Source organism: Plectropomus leopardus, chromosome 2, assembly GCF_026936395.1.
Source record: "Plectropomus leopardus strain MGB_pleo_1.0 chromosome 2, ASM2693639v1, whole genome shotgun sequence".
Taxonomy (NCBI): Eukaryota; Metazoa; Chordata; class Actinopteri; order Perciformes; family Serranidae; genus Plectropomus; species Plectropomus leopardus.
In genome coordinates, this window is record NC_142177.1 from 3,797,920 (window position 1) to 3,812,177 (window position 14,258).

Sequence of the window (14,258 nt, forward strand, 5' to 3'; positions counted from 1 at the left end):
ATAAAGGTAATAGTATTATATATTATATTGTTGATGCAGCAATATTGTTGTCTGGTTTCGTAGCTGGTCGATGAAAACTAACAATATTCCCATCTGAATAATGTGAAATGTCCGACGAAGCACACGAGTGGTTTATTTTAACACAAGAAAGCGGTAAAATTAACAAGCTTTTCAGGGGACATGAACGCAGCATACTGTTTAGCCCACCCTCCTCGTTTTTATCTCCGCGGCCGCCATTTTGCTGTGGTTTCATAGCATCGGCGGCGAAGACAGACAACGAACCGGGACGAGGTCTTTCCTACGTTACACAACTTTTTAAATCTTTTTTTGAATTGAAATTGGTAATTAACAACGCATACTTTGCTTACATAATGTTTTGTCGTTATATTGTAGTGTGTAATATGATGTTAAACAGCGCGGCTGTTGCAAAATAAATAGCCGTCGTATTAGCTTGTGTTAGCTAACTATAAGGTCGCGAGAAAGTGGTGGTTTAGGTAGGCCCCTGCTATGTAGCATTAGCTAAAATAAGCCTAAACTACACGAGCACAGCATGTAAAGTGTTAGCCAAACTAAAATAGTTGTGCGGTAGTTTATGTGGCTAACTTTTCAGTGTCTATGTATCAGTCGTCATGATATCTTCATAACTTTACAGTAATAGGAATTTCTTTGTACTTGAATGGTTAGCGTCTTCCCATCACTGCCGGGAATCGGTCGTAGTTCGTTCCAGCTAGCTTTTGGCTACTTTTTATTATTCAACAGTAAGTATCTCATTGTTTTCTTGACTTTCTTGGTTTTAAAGGTTTGACCACACATCTAGAAGCAACACTGAAGGTGACCTGTTAACGTATGTTGCTTGCCTATTCTGGTTAGTTGTCTCACGTATTTTGCCTGTAATATCACAATAGAGTAAGTCCCTTGCTCCAGGAAATGATTCTTTTTACTACTCGTAATTCGAGTTGGTAACTGTATGAATATTTATTTTAATGTTGATGGAATTTTTCTTCACGTTCTTTAAGATGGAAGCAAGAGATTTTCATAATTGTCGACATGAGGCCTCCATGTCTGTAAAAAATAAACAACACAGGCCTGGACTCCCGAAAATAGCAAATTTAATTGTTCTTTATTCTGGATTAGACACTTGAACTTGACAGTAGACATGGGTTGATGATATAGTGTAGTAGCAGTGAGTCTGTCGACTGACATGGACCCCTGTTTTAATCGAATTTGAGTTTCCTCTGAAGTCACTACTGAAAGAACATCTGTCTCACAATATTATTCCTGTGTGTGGAAATGTCCAACTGTCTCCTTTGTATCTGTGCACAACTGTCTGTCTCTTAATAACATCTTTTCAGTTCCCTGGGGAGTGTTTTTGATTGATTTTGTAGGTTTTAAACCGTCCTCTTGGCCCTTTGTGGGAATCCCTGGATACGGATAGCTTGCCCCCCTATGACCATACAGAAGATTTTTTTTTTTGCTCTTCAGCATTGGCTACAGGCTTGGAATATCCAGCCCATTTTTCCCACTGCCGTCACCCAAATCTCACCATGTCCAAGAAGAAGCTGAGGATTTTTTTTTCCACCGACCATCCAATCCTTTTTGCCACGTCAATTTAAGCATTTTTGGATCCCCTTTTTTTTCTTTTCTGGCTGTTCATGTCCCCTTATTTATTTATTTCATTTATTAATAAAAAATAATAAAAAAGAAAATCCCCAAAGGACTCAATTGAATCCACCATCCATCAGTAATGTTTAGCAGTCTGGCGGAGATAAAGATGTCTCCGAGTCTCAGAGAAGGGATGTCATAGGAAGACAAGTGTCTCTGGGCGACCCACCCCCCTTTTCCTCTTAACTCACGGATCAAGTGTTCCTTCAGGACTCCATACCATCCCGGAGACACCCTACCAGCAGTGCACTCAAGAGGGAGAGTACTTCTCAGCCACCTCAGGTAAAAAGGGCCCAAGCTAAATAAAAATCAGGGAAACAAAATATCAAAAATGGCTTGTTAGTACAGATTAAATAACCATATATATATATATATCCATGAGTTCCTGGGACAACATCGGGTTTCTTCAAAAATGTCCTACTAATCATAACAAATAAGGAAAAGAAAATGACCTGAAAATTAGTTTGAACAGAAAGAGAGAGATGTTTTTAAAAGATGATTCGAAATATAGGGAAGAATGTCCATAAAACTAAATAAATAATTCAGATTTTTATAATTATTTTTTCAACTGAGTTTTATGTAAGTATATATTTATGTATTATTAATTTATTTTACCTTGTTTTTTAAACATTTTGCTAATTATTTTGGGTTTTTTTCTCAATTTCAGGTTTTTTTTTGTAACTTGTAACTCCTTCCCACATTTTTAAAAGAAATCAAGCCAATTTGCTTGGATTTCAAAGGGTTAATTCCCAGAAGAAAAAAAAACATCACAGATTTGTCAACAGGTTACATAGTTTGTTGTGTCACTTGTTTTGTTTATAATTTAAATATTATTCCTTACATATTTTCCTGGTCTCTGTTCATTTTTTAAATGAATCGGTCTCACGCAAAGATATTTTTAGCCTTTGCACACAAATGTATTAAAACATGGAATGTCCCCAAAGAAGGCCTCCTCTTGAAATAATCTAAAAAACACATTTTATTTCAAATGCTTTCCCCAGTATTTCAGCTTCTCCATATATACAGGCAAGTACAAATCATAAAACAAAACATATTTAAAAAAAAATGTTTGTGCTGTGTGTTGTTAAACAACATATTTCTTTAACAGCACCATGGCTGGTTTATTTATTTTATTTTATTTTTCGGCCTTACAATGACAGCTCTTCACTTAATCTCTAATAAGCTCCCGTTTTACACCTCATTTAATCATTTTTATGTTATTTCTTTTACATACTTTTTCATTGATGGTTGCATTCAAAGCATAGGAATAGATCAGAATGTTCAAGTAGCTACAAGACAAACTTAAAACCCTTAGTATGTTGTGTTACCTAATAATAATCCCAAAGGTACAAGTTGAAACAAGTCTTTCTTTTTAACAAAATTAACAACTGCTTGTAGACTTGTTGCTGTTAGTTTTACCTGTGCAGACATGTTTGGAAACTCATAGTGAATTGATGTGATGAGTTAAAGTCTCTGTGTCTGATGTGTTGCTGTACTCTGTCCTCTGGCCCTGTAGAGATCCAGCTGCTGGGTTTGAAGATTGTAACCTCATCACCTCCGCCACTCCAGACGCATACCAGCATTACTATGAGCAACAATGGAGACGACTGCTACTTCTTTTACTATTCCACCTGCACTAAAGTAAGCAACATTTGAGCACAAAGATCACATATACACACACACACGGTGTGACTAGTTAGAAAGTGACTGGTGACCAGAAAGAAGTGTGGGGGTCTTACTGTGTTGTATTTCCTGTGCAGGGAGACAGCTGCCCATTCAGACACTGTGAGGCAGCCATGGGCAGCGAGATCGTCTGCAACCTCTGGCAGGAAGGACGCTGCTTCCGTACCGTCTGCAAGTTTCGCCACATGGAGATCACAGTAAGAAACATTTAAATAGAGTTTTTTTGGTTGAAGACAGCTCAGAAATATCCCCTTCAAGCTTTGCCCACTCGAGGCTGTGCGTGTCTTGACTGGCCATTAACGAAGGGAAGAAAAAGTCTCCCAGTAAACCTGAGACAGGAGTTCCACTCCTGTCCCTGGACCTGTTGGGAGGAACACTTAGTGTGCTGTAAAACCAATCACTCTATTAGCATGTCGGCTCGCTACATTACAAATAATACTGTTCATAAGACTGTTCATAAGACTTCAATCATTATTAACTTACATAATCAGGTTTTATTTAAAACAAGAATTGAAAAGCCTGGTAAGCTTCAGTTGTGATTTATGCCCCATTCCCACTGCCTATTATTAATTTATTTATTTTTTGGTATCACTTCGGTTTAGTTCTAAGTGAGGAGTCAAAGCACTGCAGATCACCAACTGGTCAGAGAAAAACATAATTTCTGCAACACGAGACACTCTAAACAAACCTGCTATTTTTAAATAGCCAAGATACCAGCAATAGCAGTGTTTTTGCACTTAATCCAGATTTTTAAAAAACACTTTTGTGTGTACTTTGTGTCATTTGGGGTTGTAACAGTATGAGTTTTTCACGGTATGATAACTACCTCACAAATTCTCAAAAAATATACCAGTTTTGCAGTATGATATGAATTTTTACACAATTATAATTATCAGTTACAATGACTTGTGAAGGAATGAAAATAGAAGGGATTTTGTTTTTGCTCGAATAAGAAAATGTAACAGAAACTTGAAACCTTTTGTCTTTTAATGGGAGTGAAAAGTCTCACAGGCAGTTGAAAAGAAAAGGAGATGTGTGTGTGCAGATAAGATTCTTTATGTTTTTTTAATACCATAGATAAGAGAGTGTACATGGCATGATAATAATCAATTTTCATACCATGGTATATGGTTTCACGTTAAAATGAGCATTCCATCTAAACACTCTCCTTGAAGAAATGGTAAATGAAGTATTAACTCTTCCTCCATAATATCAGATAATATCTAAACCAATGAGGTCCACAGTCTAATGCCACAGATTTAGATCTTTTCTCTTTCATCATTATGGAATGTTTTGAAAGGAGAAACATATCATGATCAGTGTGACAATAGGATTTGGATTATAGATCCAGAAAAATCCTTTAAATTGGTCCTAATTACCCTCCTTTAAATTCACTTGTGCCGTTGAATGTATAAGAAGAACTCTGTGGACTTAAATTTATCTTTTTTTTTTTCAAAACAGAAAAAACGAAAGGAGATCCCGTGTTATTGGGAGAACCAGCCAGCCGGCTGCCAGAAGCCACACTGTGCCTTCTTCCATGAAAGGCCCCGCTACATTGATGGCATCTTTGTCTCACCTGATAAAAGTCAGTGTACTTTTCCAAAGCACACACACTAAGAAATGAGATATAGAGAACTAAAGACAGTTTCACATCCACAGTGAGAGACATTAGTTATAATGATTGTAATTGTCCTAGGTCTAAGCAAGAATGAGGAACAGCCACATGAGGAACCAGCTCCCCCGCCACCCGCTCCTCTCCCCACCGCAGCTAATCCCCAGCTCAGGAGCGTCAAGACAGAAACTCAGGAGCCAGTACCGAGTCCCACCCACCCACCAGTGGTGATCAATCCAGCAGATGATGACGAGGATGAAGATGGTGAGCTGGATCTGATCTCAAAATTTCTTCTTTATTTTTAGGCCTCATTTATTAGCAGTATTTTACTGGTAATCTCTAGCACTCACACATCTTTATGCTTCCAGATCAGTTCTCAGAAGAGGGAGAGGTTGGCTCATCTCCAAGAAAACTACCCAAATCAGGTGAGACTGTGAGCAGAGACTAAGGTTACATCAAGTACACGTGATATGCACTTCAAGCCGTATCACTATGGATGGAGACTATTTCTGAAAATTCTAAAATGCTTGCTTGTAAAGAGATTGCATTTGTTTTCAAACTGTGTTTTAGAATGAAAATGTTTTGGATGCGGCCTAAATTTTGCCAACATAATTGGTCATAATTCTCCTCTTCTCCCAAATCCTATGTGGTCTTTATGGAATGATTGTGTATCATATGACGTAATGTCGTGCCTTAACAGACGACTCACTGAACTTTGGAGTGAGCACCCTGGAGGAGATCCGACTGAGGAAGGCCCTGAAGGCCAGCATGAAGAGAGCCGGTTACCCTATCCAGAGTGCTGATCCCTCCGCCAATGGAGAGAAAGAAAACATCCAGGCTTTCTTCCGACCAGCCCTCTACGAGGCGAGAGATGGTAAAAAAAAACAACAAAAAGTGTGGTCAGCATCCCACCTACTTACTAATTGAATATTGTATCTTTCTTTCTGATAATATGGTGGAGTATGATTTTGAGGAATTCTCATGATGAATTTGCTCAATGTAGATTCTTCAGAAACAGCAGAAACATTTTATGTATGATTAGTGTAAAGTAATATCAGTGCCTGGGATCTTAATAACAATTAATTTAGAAAATAACATGCTAGCTTAGCTGACTGGAATAATGCTGTTGACAGATAAAATAAACAGAATAATAAGAACTGACTCCTTTTATCTTTATTTATCTTACAGTGAAATGATAGTTGTACCATGTTAAGGTATCTGGTCTGAAAATTCTCATATAAAAAACCAAAGAAAAATGTTAATGTTCATTCCCAAGGAGAAATAAAATTATCATCACCTTGTTGTCAACCTTCATGTGATCCTTCTTTTAACCTAGGTCCTCTTGGCTTTGAAGAGACTGGGAGACCAAGAGGCAGTTTGGCTGAAAGACTTGGAAGGAAGGTGCCCAACTCCGGTAAGCTTCCTCCCTACTCACACCTTATAAACAGATTTAGTGGCAGTGCTGATAATGACAGTCTTGGTTGCACAGATTAGAAATTCTTGGCTTTTCTTTGCTGTAGATGTGATAAGTGGAGAAAGTTTGCCACTGAGGAGGAGTCTGGCTGGGCGTCTGGGAAGAATTGTGGATGAAGACGAGCCATTAATGCCCCCTCAGAAAGGTAAATATCAAGACACATCAAAATCTACCTACTGTTCACTCAACACCAGCTGTAGCATTTAACTCAAAATAATAATGATGTTAGTTGATGTATCTTAATGTGGGAAGAGCAGTAATGGAACTATGAAAAAAATTAAAGCGTTGTTGTTTTGATTGAGCCGATAATTTACAAAGTGTCGAATGAAAAATGTAGATATTCAAACCTATTTCTTTCCTCTGCAGTTTCGAAGCCTGTAAGGGAAAGACTTGGATTGCCTGGGTCTCTTTCACCCACTCAACCAGGTAAGAAGTCTGAAGTTGGCTTGATTTCTTTCAAAAACGTGGGAGGAAGGCAATGAGCAGCTTAACAAAAAATAAGTAAAAAGTTACAAGAAAATTATCTGGACATTTTTCTATTTTTTAGATAGTTTTCTAATATTTTTTTTTCACTCCTTTTTTAAAATTAATTTTGGTTATGAGGTTGTTTTCTTGTCACCTTTTATCAATATCTACCAATTTACTTGTTGCCTTTTCTCAGGTTTTTAAAAGAATGAAACGTTTTTGCTCAGGTTTCAAAGGTTTAAATCTTTCTTTATTGTTGTCCACGAACAGGAGAGACCAACATGGAGACAAAGAAAGCTCCCGAGGTGATCCGCATCAAAACTCTGGAGGAGATCAGACAGGAGAAAGCAGCAAAATCTCAGAGTCAGAAAGATGGTCCTTCAGCTGTGGCTCCAGAAATCAACAAAACCCAAACCACCAAGGGTGTCAAGCGAGCCATCACCGTCAAAGCAGTCCCCATTAACCATGTCAAAACCTTCTCAGAGATCCTTCTTGCCAAGAAAAAAAGGCAGGAGGAACAGGAGCAGAAAACCAGCCCTAAGAAGGCCAAGCAGCCTGTGGAGAGAGCTCCTGCCAAGGGCCCAGGAGAGTCTGACACTGCGGCCCCTCAGGCTACAAACGTCGGGGAGGTCAGAGTGAAGACTCTGGAGGAGATCCGCAGGGAGAAGGCAGGGAAGCTTCAGGCTCAGCAGGCGCTGGAGGCTGAAAATAAGAAGAGCTCTGATACTGAGGAGAACAACACCAAGAAGCCTCGCCTGCTGCGCATCAAGAAAATGGCTTCACAAAGTAAGACAGCAGCTCCTCCTTCTAGAATCCCCTGTGTGTTGACTCAAGGAATGTGTGCTCTGTGGTAAATGTCTTTCGATTTGAATTTAGCATTGTCAGCGGTAACATGGTAATCATGATGCTATTAAGAACCAAAATTAACACGTTAATGTTTTGTTTTGTTTTGTTTTGTTTTTGGTTTTTTTTATTTATTAAGTTCATCACCGGCCAACTTTCTCATCTTAAAGAGGCGCTTCCAGGCCAAGTTTTGAATCGAGAGCAATAATGCTAGTATCATGACAAAAGAGGACGTGAGGAATCCAGTGATACCATGTGATACTAGCCCCTCATGAAGGGGGGGTGGAATAATGGCGAGACTTCTGAAAGATACCTGAGTGTAAATGGGTTCTGTTGGTACTCAGGAGTAGGGATGGGGATTAAAACCTGGTTTTATTAAGGACCCGGTTCTTTTTTCAAAATCAAAAAATCTATAACATTAGAGTAGGGCTCCACCCGACGATTATTTTTTTTATCGATTAATCTATCGATTATTTTTTCGATTAATCGATTAATCTATCGATTTTTTTGTTGTTGTTGATTTAACCATTATTTTTTAATTACTCAAATAATATAACAACAAAACTTTTGGAAAATAACATTTTAAAACGCTGCAGGGCATTATTCCCCAACAAAAAATAGCCCAGTCTTAACTGGCAATCTGTGTTTTACAGTCTGATATAAAGTCTCTCTAAAATAAAATGAATGCAAGAGCTTGTTCCACTCAAATAAAAGGAGTGTAGTGCAATCTACATTTAGAAATCTAACAGCAAAATAAATAAAACAATGTAAAATTCAAGTCACTTTTAGGAGGAGTAACAAAACAGTTACTCTGTTACAGTAACTAATCTCAAATCTAGCAGTCCAACAAAACATCTTACAGTCAAATAAATACAATTTGAATAACACTAACATTTCTCTAATGGAGATGAATTATAACTGTTGCATTCTCTCTGCATAAAAATAGTCCAGCCTTAACTGGGCCTTAAGGCATACTGCTGTCTGCTGATATGCTGTATTATCATATTTATAAGCACATATTCCACTCATTTATGAAGTTATACAAGCTCCTGCACAGCTGACAGCCCCATCCTGTACATGTTTCAAAATAAATTGCATTGTATCAGCAACTGATGGCATTCTGTCCACAGAGACACAGTTGAGGTAAAACAAACTTCTCTGTATTTCCTCCTCTCTGTGACAGAGAGAGACTTTAACCTGCAGTATAAAGTGGTATAGAGTCAACTAACGCAAGCGCCACATGTAAAAAAACGGCGAGCCACCGTTTCTCTAGATGTGCTGCAGCTGACACGCAGCTCAGACGCACCTGACGAGCGCTGCTCAGGCGGGCAGTGTGCACGCTGTAACCCGATACACGAGTGCCTAAACAAAAAACAACATGCTCAGCGCTGCTCACGCTCTCATGAGGCATGCTGTGTGAAACGGTGCGACACGTTGACGCACGCTTTGTGAATCGACGTATTAACGTAATCGAGTACGTCGACGCATTGCCCCAGCCCTACATTTGAGCTTATCGATAATGCGGTTGAGTCCCAAGGGTCTTCTACATAACATTACGTCTGGAGTGAAGTCACATGATTTAAATCCAATCACTCGTTCGCACACTTCAGTTGTGCATCAAATCAAAGCTAATTGCAGAAACTTCTACTCTCTTGATTGAAAAACTCCATCAGCTGCTGCTGCTGCACAGCCGGCACAGTCCCAACAATTGAAAATAGTCATCCAATATTGAAATTCGAGTTGAAATCGTCAGAATAAGAGCTACTTAGCTAAACAAATGAGGTTGCATATGGTTTCATCGTGATGTGTTCAAGGTCAGCTCAATAAAATGACTATCAGGTAAAAGCAAGAAAACATCATCATGATCTGTTAAAATGTAAGATCAAGGAAAAAGAAAATTGAGTTTTTGGCGAGAAACTTGAATAATTCAGTTGTGTGGGCCAGAAATTTGTTTTGCCAGCAGTATAAAACAGACAGTGACTTGATAAGTCAATTTATTGCGATTAACTATTGAAAGTCTGCAATTAATCACTATTTTAAAAAATGAATTGCTTGACAGCCCTCTTCAAATTTGCAGATCCTCATTTTGCATACTATGCTTCTGAATATCTAACATGAAATTTATGTTGAACTGCAGGCAACGTGCCAACAGTGAAGAGTGCTGAGGCTACAGAGAAGCCGCTGAAAACTCCTGCTTCTGCTCCTGAGGTACAGTCTGAAAGATACTGCAGTGTTGGCTATGTTTGCTTGTTATTCTGTCGGCTCTGTGTAATGGTGGTTTTGCTGTACCTTTGTAGACCAGTGCTGCCACCAGCAACAATGTCAAGGTCAAGACCTTTGAGGAGATCATGCGGCAGAAACGCCTTCGCAGGCAGGAAATGGAGGAGCAGGCCCAAGGCTCGGCTGAAGCAGAGCCTTCTCAGAAAGAGGCCGACAAAGGAACCCTGAAGAGGAAGGTCCCGGCTAGAGTCCGTCTAACATGCCAGGGCTCTTCATCACCTTCCTCCACCACTCTGACCCCTGACTCCACCCCTTCCACCCAAAAGCTCCCTGTTGGTAAATTGATCCCCCTCAAACCCAAAGCTGCGTCCCCTCTGAACAGCACCACTGCTGGTAGCAGAGCTGCTGCAGTTCCAGCTGCGCCTTCAGTCCCTGTGAAGCTCAGCTCCTCTCCACTGGAGGCTGACTCAGAGTCTGACTCTCAGAGCCCCAGCAGCTCCAGGGAGGTCCCAGACAAAAACAAGAGGAGCTCCACCACACTGTCACCAGCTAAGCAGGCCACAGCAGCTCCCCGAGGCCCCGCTGCAGACGCCCCTGCAGCTGATAAAACACTGAACAATAATCACAAGAACTCCCCAGAACACACTGCAGACACCAAAGGTACTTCACCTTTAACTACCATGTATACTTCTCTTTGCTACCATTGTTTCCGATTGAGCGTAAAGGCAACCCACTGTAAACTTGGAGAGGCAGGAAAACTTCCTGACTTCTTCTCCAGAGTACAATCGGTGCATTTACATGTGCTATAGTGACCTCGTCATTTGGCAACTTGGGCTCCCCCGTCCCTGCGCCTCTTTCTGGCATCTTTCTCACACATCCTCACTTGGAGGAGCTAAAATTCAAGCAAGAGACACACGTGAGGGACATAAGGAGACCAGTCAGCATAATGAAAAGCACCTTTTGTTATTGCTGGCTTTCTGCAGGCACCTGATTTCTTAAGTCACGTAAACAAGAAACCCAGTTTTACTTAATTATTTGAAACCTGAAGCGACACTTTTCTTGTGCTGCTTTCAGATGCCTTTAAGAAGTATTTTGATCTTTGAAGCCTGAGCAAAATTGTGTTTTTTTACCCTCTCCAAAAAAACATGGGTCAAAAGCCAATGAGCAACTGGGTAATACATGTTCCATTAACTGGAGAAAACTAGTAAATTTAGAACATTATTTTTAATAATGTTAGGGGGAAAAGGGTTAGGGAAAAACTATATATATATATTTATATTAAATGATTTAAAATATGTTAATTTTAAGCACTTTTTTATCAAGTTGTATTTGCCTTGTTTTTTGTGTTTTTTTTATAATATGTAATTTTCCTCTAGTTTTACTAATTTCTTGCTAATTTTTGGGTCATTTCCCCTTTCAAATCGTGAAGTGGGGTAAGGGATTTAGAGAAACCTGATTGTTTGGTCATGTGTACATATATACAGTAAAGAACCAAAACTTTGTCATTTGCAGTGAGACCCAAGCTGAATGTGAAGCCGTCAGTGATGAAGGTGAAGCCAGGCCAGAAGAGGAGAGCAGCAGAGAGATCAGCTGTTGCAGCTGTTAAACCTCTGAACAGCACCTCCACAGTGCTGGAGGAGCCACTGCAGGACACAGCATGCAGAGACAGACAGGTAGGTTTTCACACCGGGGTACTTAAGGTTATTCTATATTTCCCATAAGTTTAGAGCACATGCCAAGACCTTTACAAATGTATCTTTGATATGGAACATGTTTGCTGTTATATTTCCACACATTTACCCATGTGTGTATTTTTTATCATCTACCTCATTTGAAGTATTTATTCCTTACACTGTCTGGAAGTATTTTGCACACCTTCCTAGATATATAGTTTTTTTGTTCGTGCAGTTCCACTCAAAATGTCCTTACACATTGACATTTTGTTTTAAATTGTTTAATCAGCCCTTTCACACTGTCGGTCTCAATATATCTCTCTAATCTGTCAGCTTCATTTTTATATTCTTTCTACACTTAATTTGATTTTCATCTAATCTTAAATTCAAAAGAGGTACTGCAGGTAAAGTATGGTGTGAAGTCTAAACAATCTAGCGCTGTCATCGAATGCCCATATATATATATATTTTTTTTTTTTTTTGTTTGTTTGTTAGGAGTTCCCGTCCTCCAGCGCGGAGGCTCAGCTGAGCTCTGCTGTTCCTCAGAGTCCCAGCACCCTGCTGGACTCGGGCTCCAGTTCCAGCCCGCTGAGAGAGGAGCTGCAGACTGTTCCTGTCTTCAAACAGAGTCTGAGCCAAGAAAGCAAGCAGACTGTCTGCGTGGCTGCAGCCAGAGAGGCCTGCACAGTCCCTCAAAGGTAAAGCTCCACAGAGAGCCTGACTTAACTCAAGTTGTAACTTGAACATTAACTTCTTGGTAATGACATAACTAAGCTACAGTTGGTAGCTTTTATTAGTGTCATATTTGCTGAAACTCACTAAAAAAGAATCATGCCATTTCCCCTCTTCCTACTCCTCTCATGGCATTCGTTAAAATCTGACTGCAGCGCACAAGAAACAACCTGTCAGAGCCTGAAGTGCAGCTGTCAGTCATGTCAGTTGCTTCATGAACTGTGGTCCAACTGTCAAACTCGGCAGCGCTGATCAAATACGAATCAAGATTTTGTTCCTGCATTGACTAATTCTCTCCTCAAATGTTTTCAGAAACCTGTTTTAGTGCACTGTTTAGCTGTAAAATGAGAGAGTAGGTCCGGCTGGTGGACAGTGTTTGGTGCTCCCATTTAACTGTATCCAACATGATGGCCAGGTCACAAACAATTATGACATGAATGCAGCATTTGTCAGTTCCTAAATAAATACAGAGCATCTCCTTACATTTCAGCCCAGTCCTGAAGTCTCCCACTCAGCCCAAGTCACGCAGACAGAGCGTAGCTGCATCGCGCACCGCCTCCAGCGCCGCCGCATCCACCTCCGCTGTGGACGACTTCGAGGAGCTGATCAACGAGTTCACCGACGACCATCTGGAGGACGATGTGGACCCCGGCATCGGAGAGGAAGACCTGCTGCAGGAACTGTCAGAAATGATTGACAGCTGAGGGCTCCAGCAAGCACAATCAAACACCCGGCCCCAACTTTGTCTTGTTTACAAGAAGTGAAGACCATCAGTCACTGTCTACCATGGAGCGTTTTAAAGAGACACTGTTTTTGTATAAATTTCAAAATATTTTAAGCTTTTGGTTCATATTTGTTTTTCTTCTCTCCTTTTTTATTTCCTGCCCATATGATCATCTGCTCCCCCCAAATGTTATTCTGCAGGGCCTTTTTTCGTTTGTTCGTGATCATTGTCAAAATGTTGGATTTTTTGGTTCCAACATTTCCAACAGGTTTTGGAAAAGAAGAAAGAAAAAAAAAAAGCATTGGTGCAGGGTTATATTGTTGAGAAAACCACCAGATTTTCAGGAATACCTGGAAGATGTTTAGTCTCGGGGAATGTGATGTGAATGTGATATTTTAGAGAGAAGTCATATCTGTATACTGTGTATGCAAGGGAAGAGCAAGCCGAGTAGAGAAATAATGAACACTGCTGCACTTACATTAGCCCCCCCCCCCCAACTATGTTTTTGTTTTTATTTTTGTGAGTGGAGAAGACTGCTGCTGCCCAGCCAGTTCCCAGATTATGACATTTAAATGTATCAGTTTTAATTTAAAGATGACCCTGTCAATACAGCTCAGGTCCAAGCCTGAGAGAACATTCTAAAGTTACTGTCTGGATTTTTTTACCCATCAGGTTTAGTGATATCTAGATTTTCCACTCCGATCTTCTGGAGTGAACCCTGTGCCAGTGGCTGTTCTTTAGTGTTTTTATAATGTTTGACTGAAATGTACCTCTTCAATGTTTTTCCTAAGCAGTTCTTTTATTCAGGGGGTATACTTTGAAACAACCAGTCTGGGATAAATGTGTATGTGCTTCCCTGGGCTTTGTTAATGAACATCTCAGGGACTGTTTGTATGTTCCTACTATGATTGACAAACACTGTACTTCAATACAACAATGCTGTCTTACGTTGTCTGGTACTCTTTTGTGTTATCAATGTGATCTGAAGAAAGATCAACATGTTTTTTGGTCTTAATATGTATTTGCTCTGTCCTGACCCTTTCCCACATGAGAACTCTTCAAAGTCACATGTACATATTACTGTGTAAATAAAAGGTGCTTTTAATGACCTGCTCGATCATTAACAGACTGCTGATTTCAAATGACACGCAGCCAATGTTTGTGCCAGGT

The 14,258-nt window shown here is 39.9% G+C and overlaps 1 protein-coding gene and 1 non-coding gene across 6 annotated transcripts; both read left to right on the plus strand.

The window, feature by feature from the left end:
• The first annotated feature begins 208 nt into the window (after positions 1-208).
• On the plus strand, positions 209-14,196 carry zc3h11a (zinc finger CCCH-type containing 11A). 5 transcript variants are annotated; one of them, XM_042498678.2, is made up of 18 exons: positions 252-341; positions 685-758; positions 1,873-1,944; positions 3,179-3,303; positions 3,423-3,542; positions 4,807-4,930; positions 5,042-5,221; positions 5,326-5,382; positions 5,658-5,831; positions 6,294-6,371; positions 6,478-6,576; positions 6,798-6,857; positions 7,167-7,682; positions 9,877-9,947; positions 10,037-10,619; positions 11,472-11,632; positions 12,128-12,330; positions 12,855-14,196. In XM_042498678.2, the coding sequence occupies exons 4-18, from the start codon at positions 3,250-3,252 to the stop codon at positions 13,066-13,068; spliced, it is 2,694 nt and encodes an 897-aa protein (XP_042354612.1). In that variant the 5' UTR covers positions 252-341; positions 685-758; positions 1,873-1,944; positions 3,179-3,249; the 3' UTR covers positions 13,069-14,196. The 5 variants fall into 5 exon arrangements, with proteins under 5 accessions (XP_042354605.1, XP_042354590.1, XP_087939312.1 ...); XM_042498671.2 differs by lacking the exon at positions 685-758 and having other exon boundaries at positions 209-341; XM_042498656.2 differs by having other exon boundaries at positions 245-758.
• Positions 3,606-3,724, plus strand: LOC148190123 (small nucleolar RNA SNORA26). The gene has a single exon (XR_015775431.1). It is a non-coding gene; the product is annotated as a small nucleolar RNA SNORA26 (small nucleolar RNA).
• Positions 14,197-14,258: the final 62 nt, after the last annotated feature.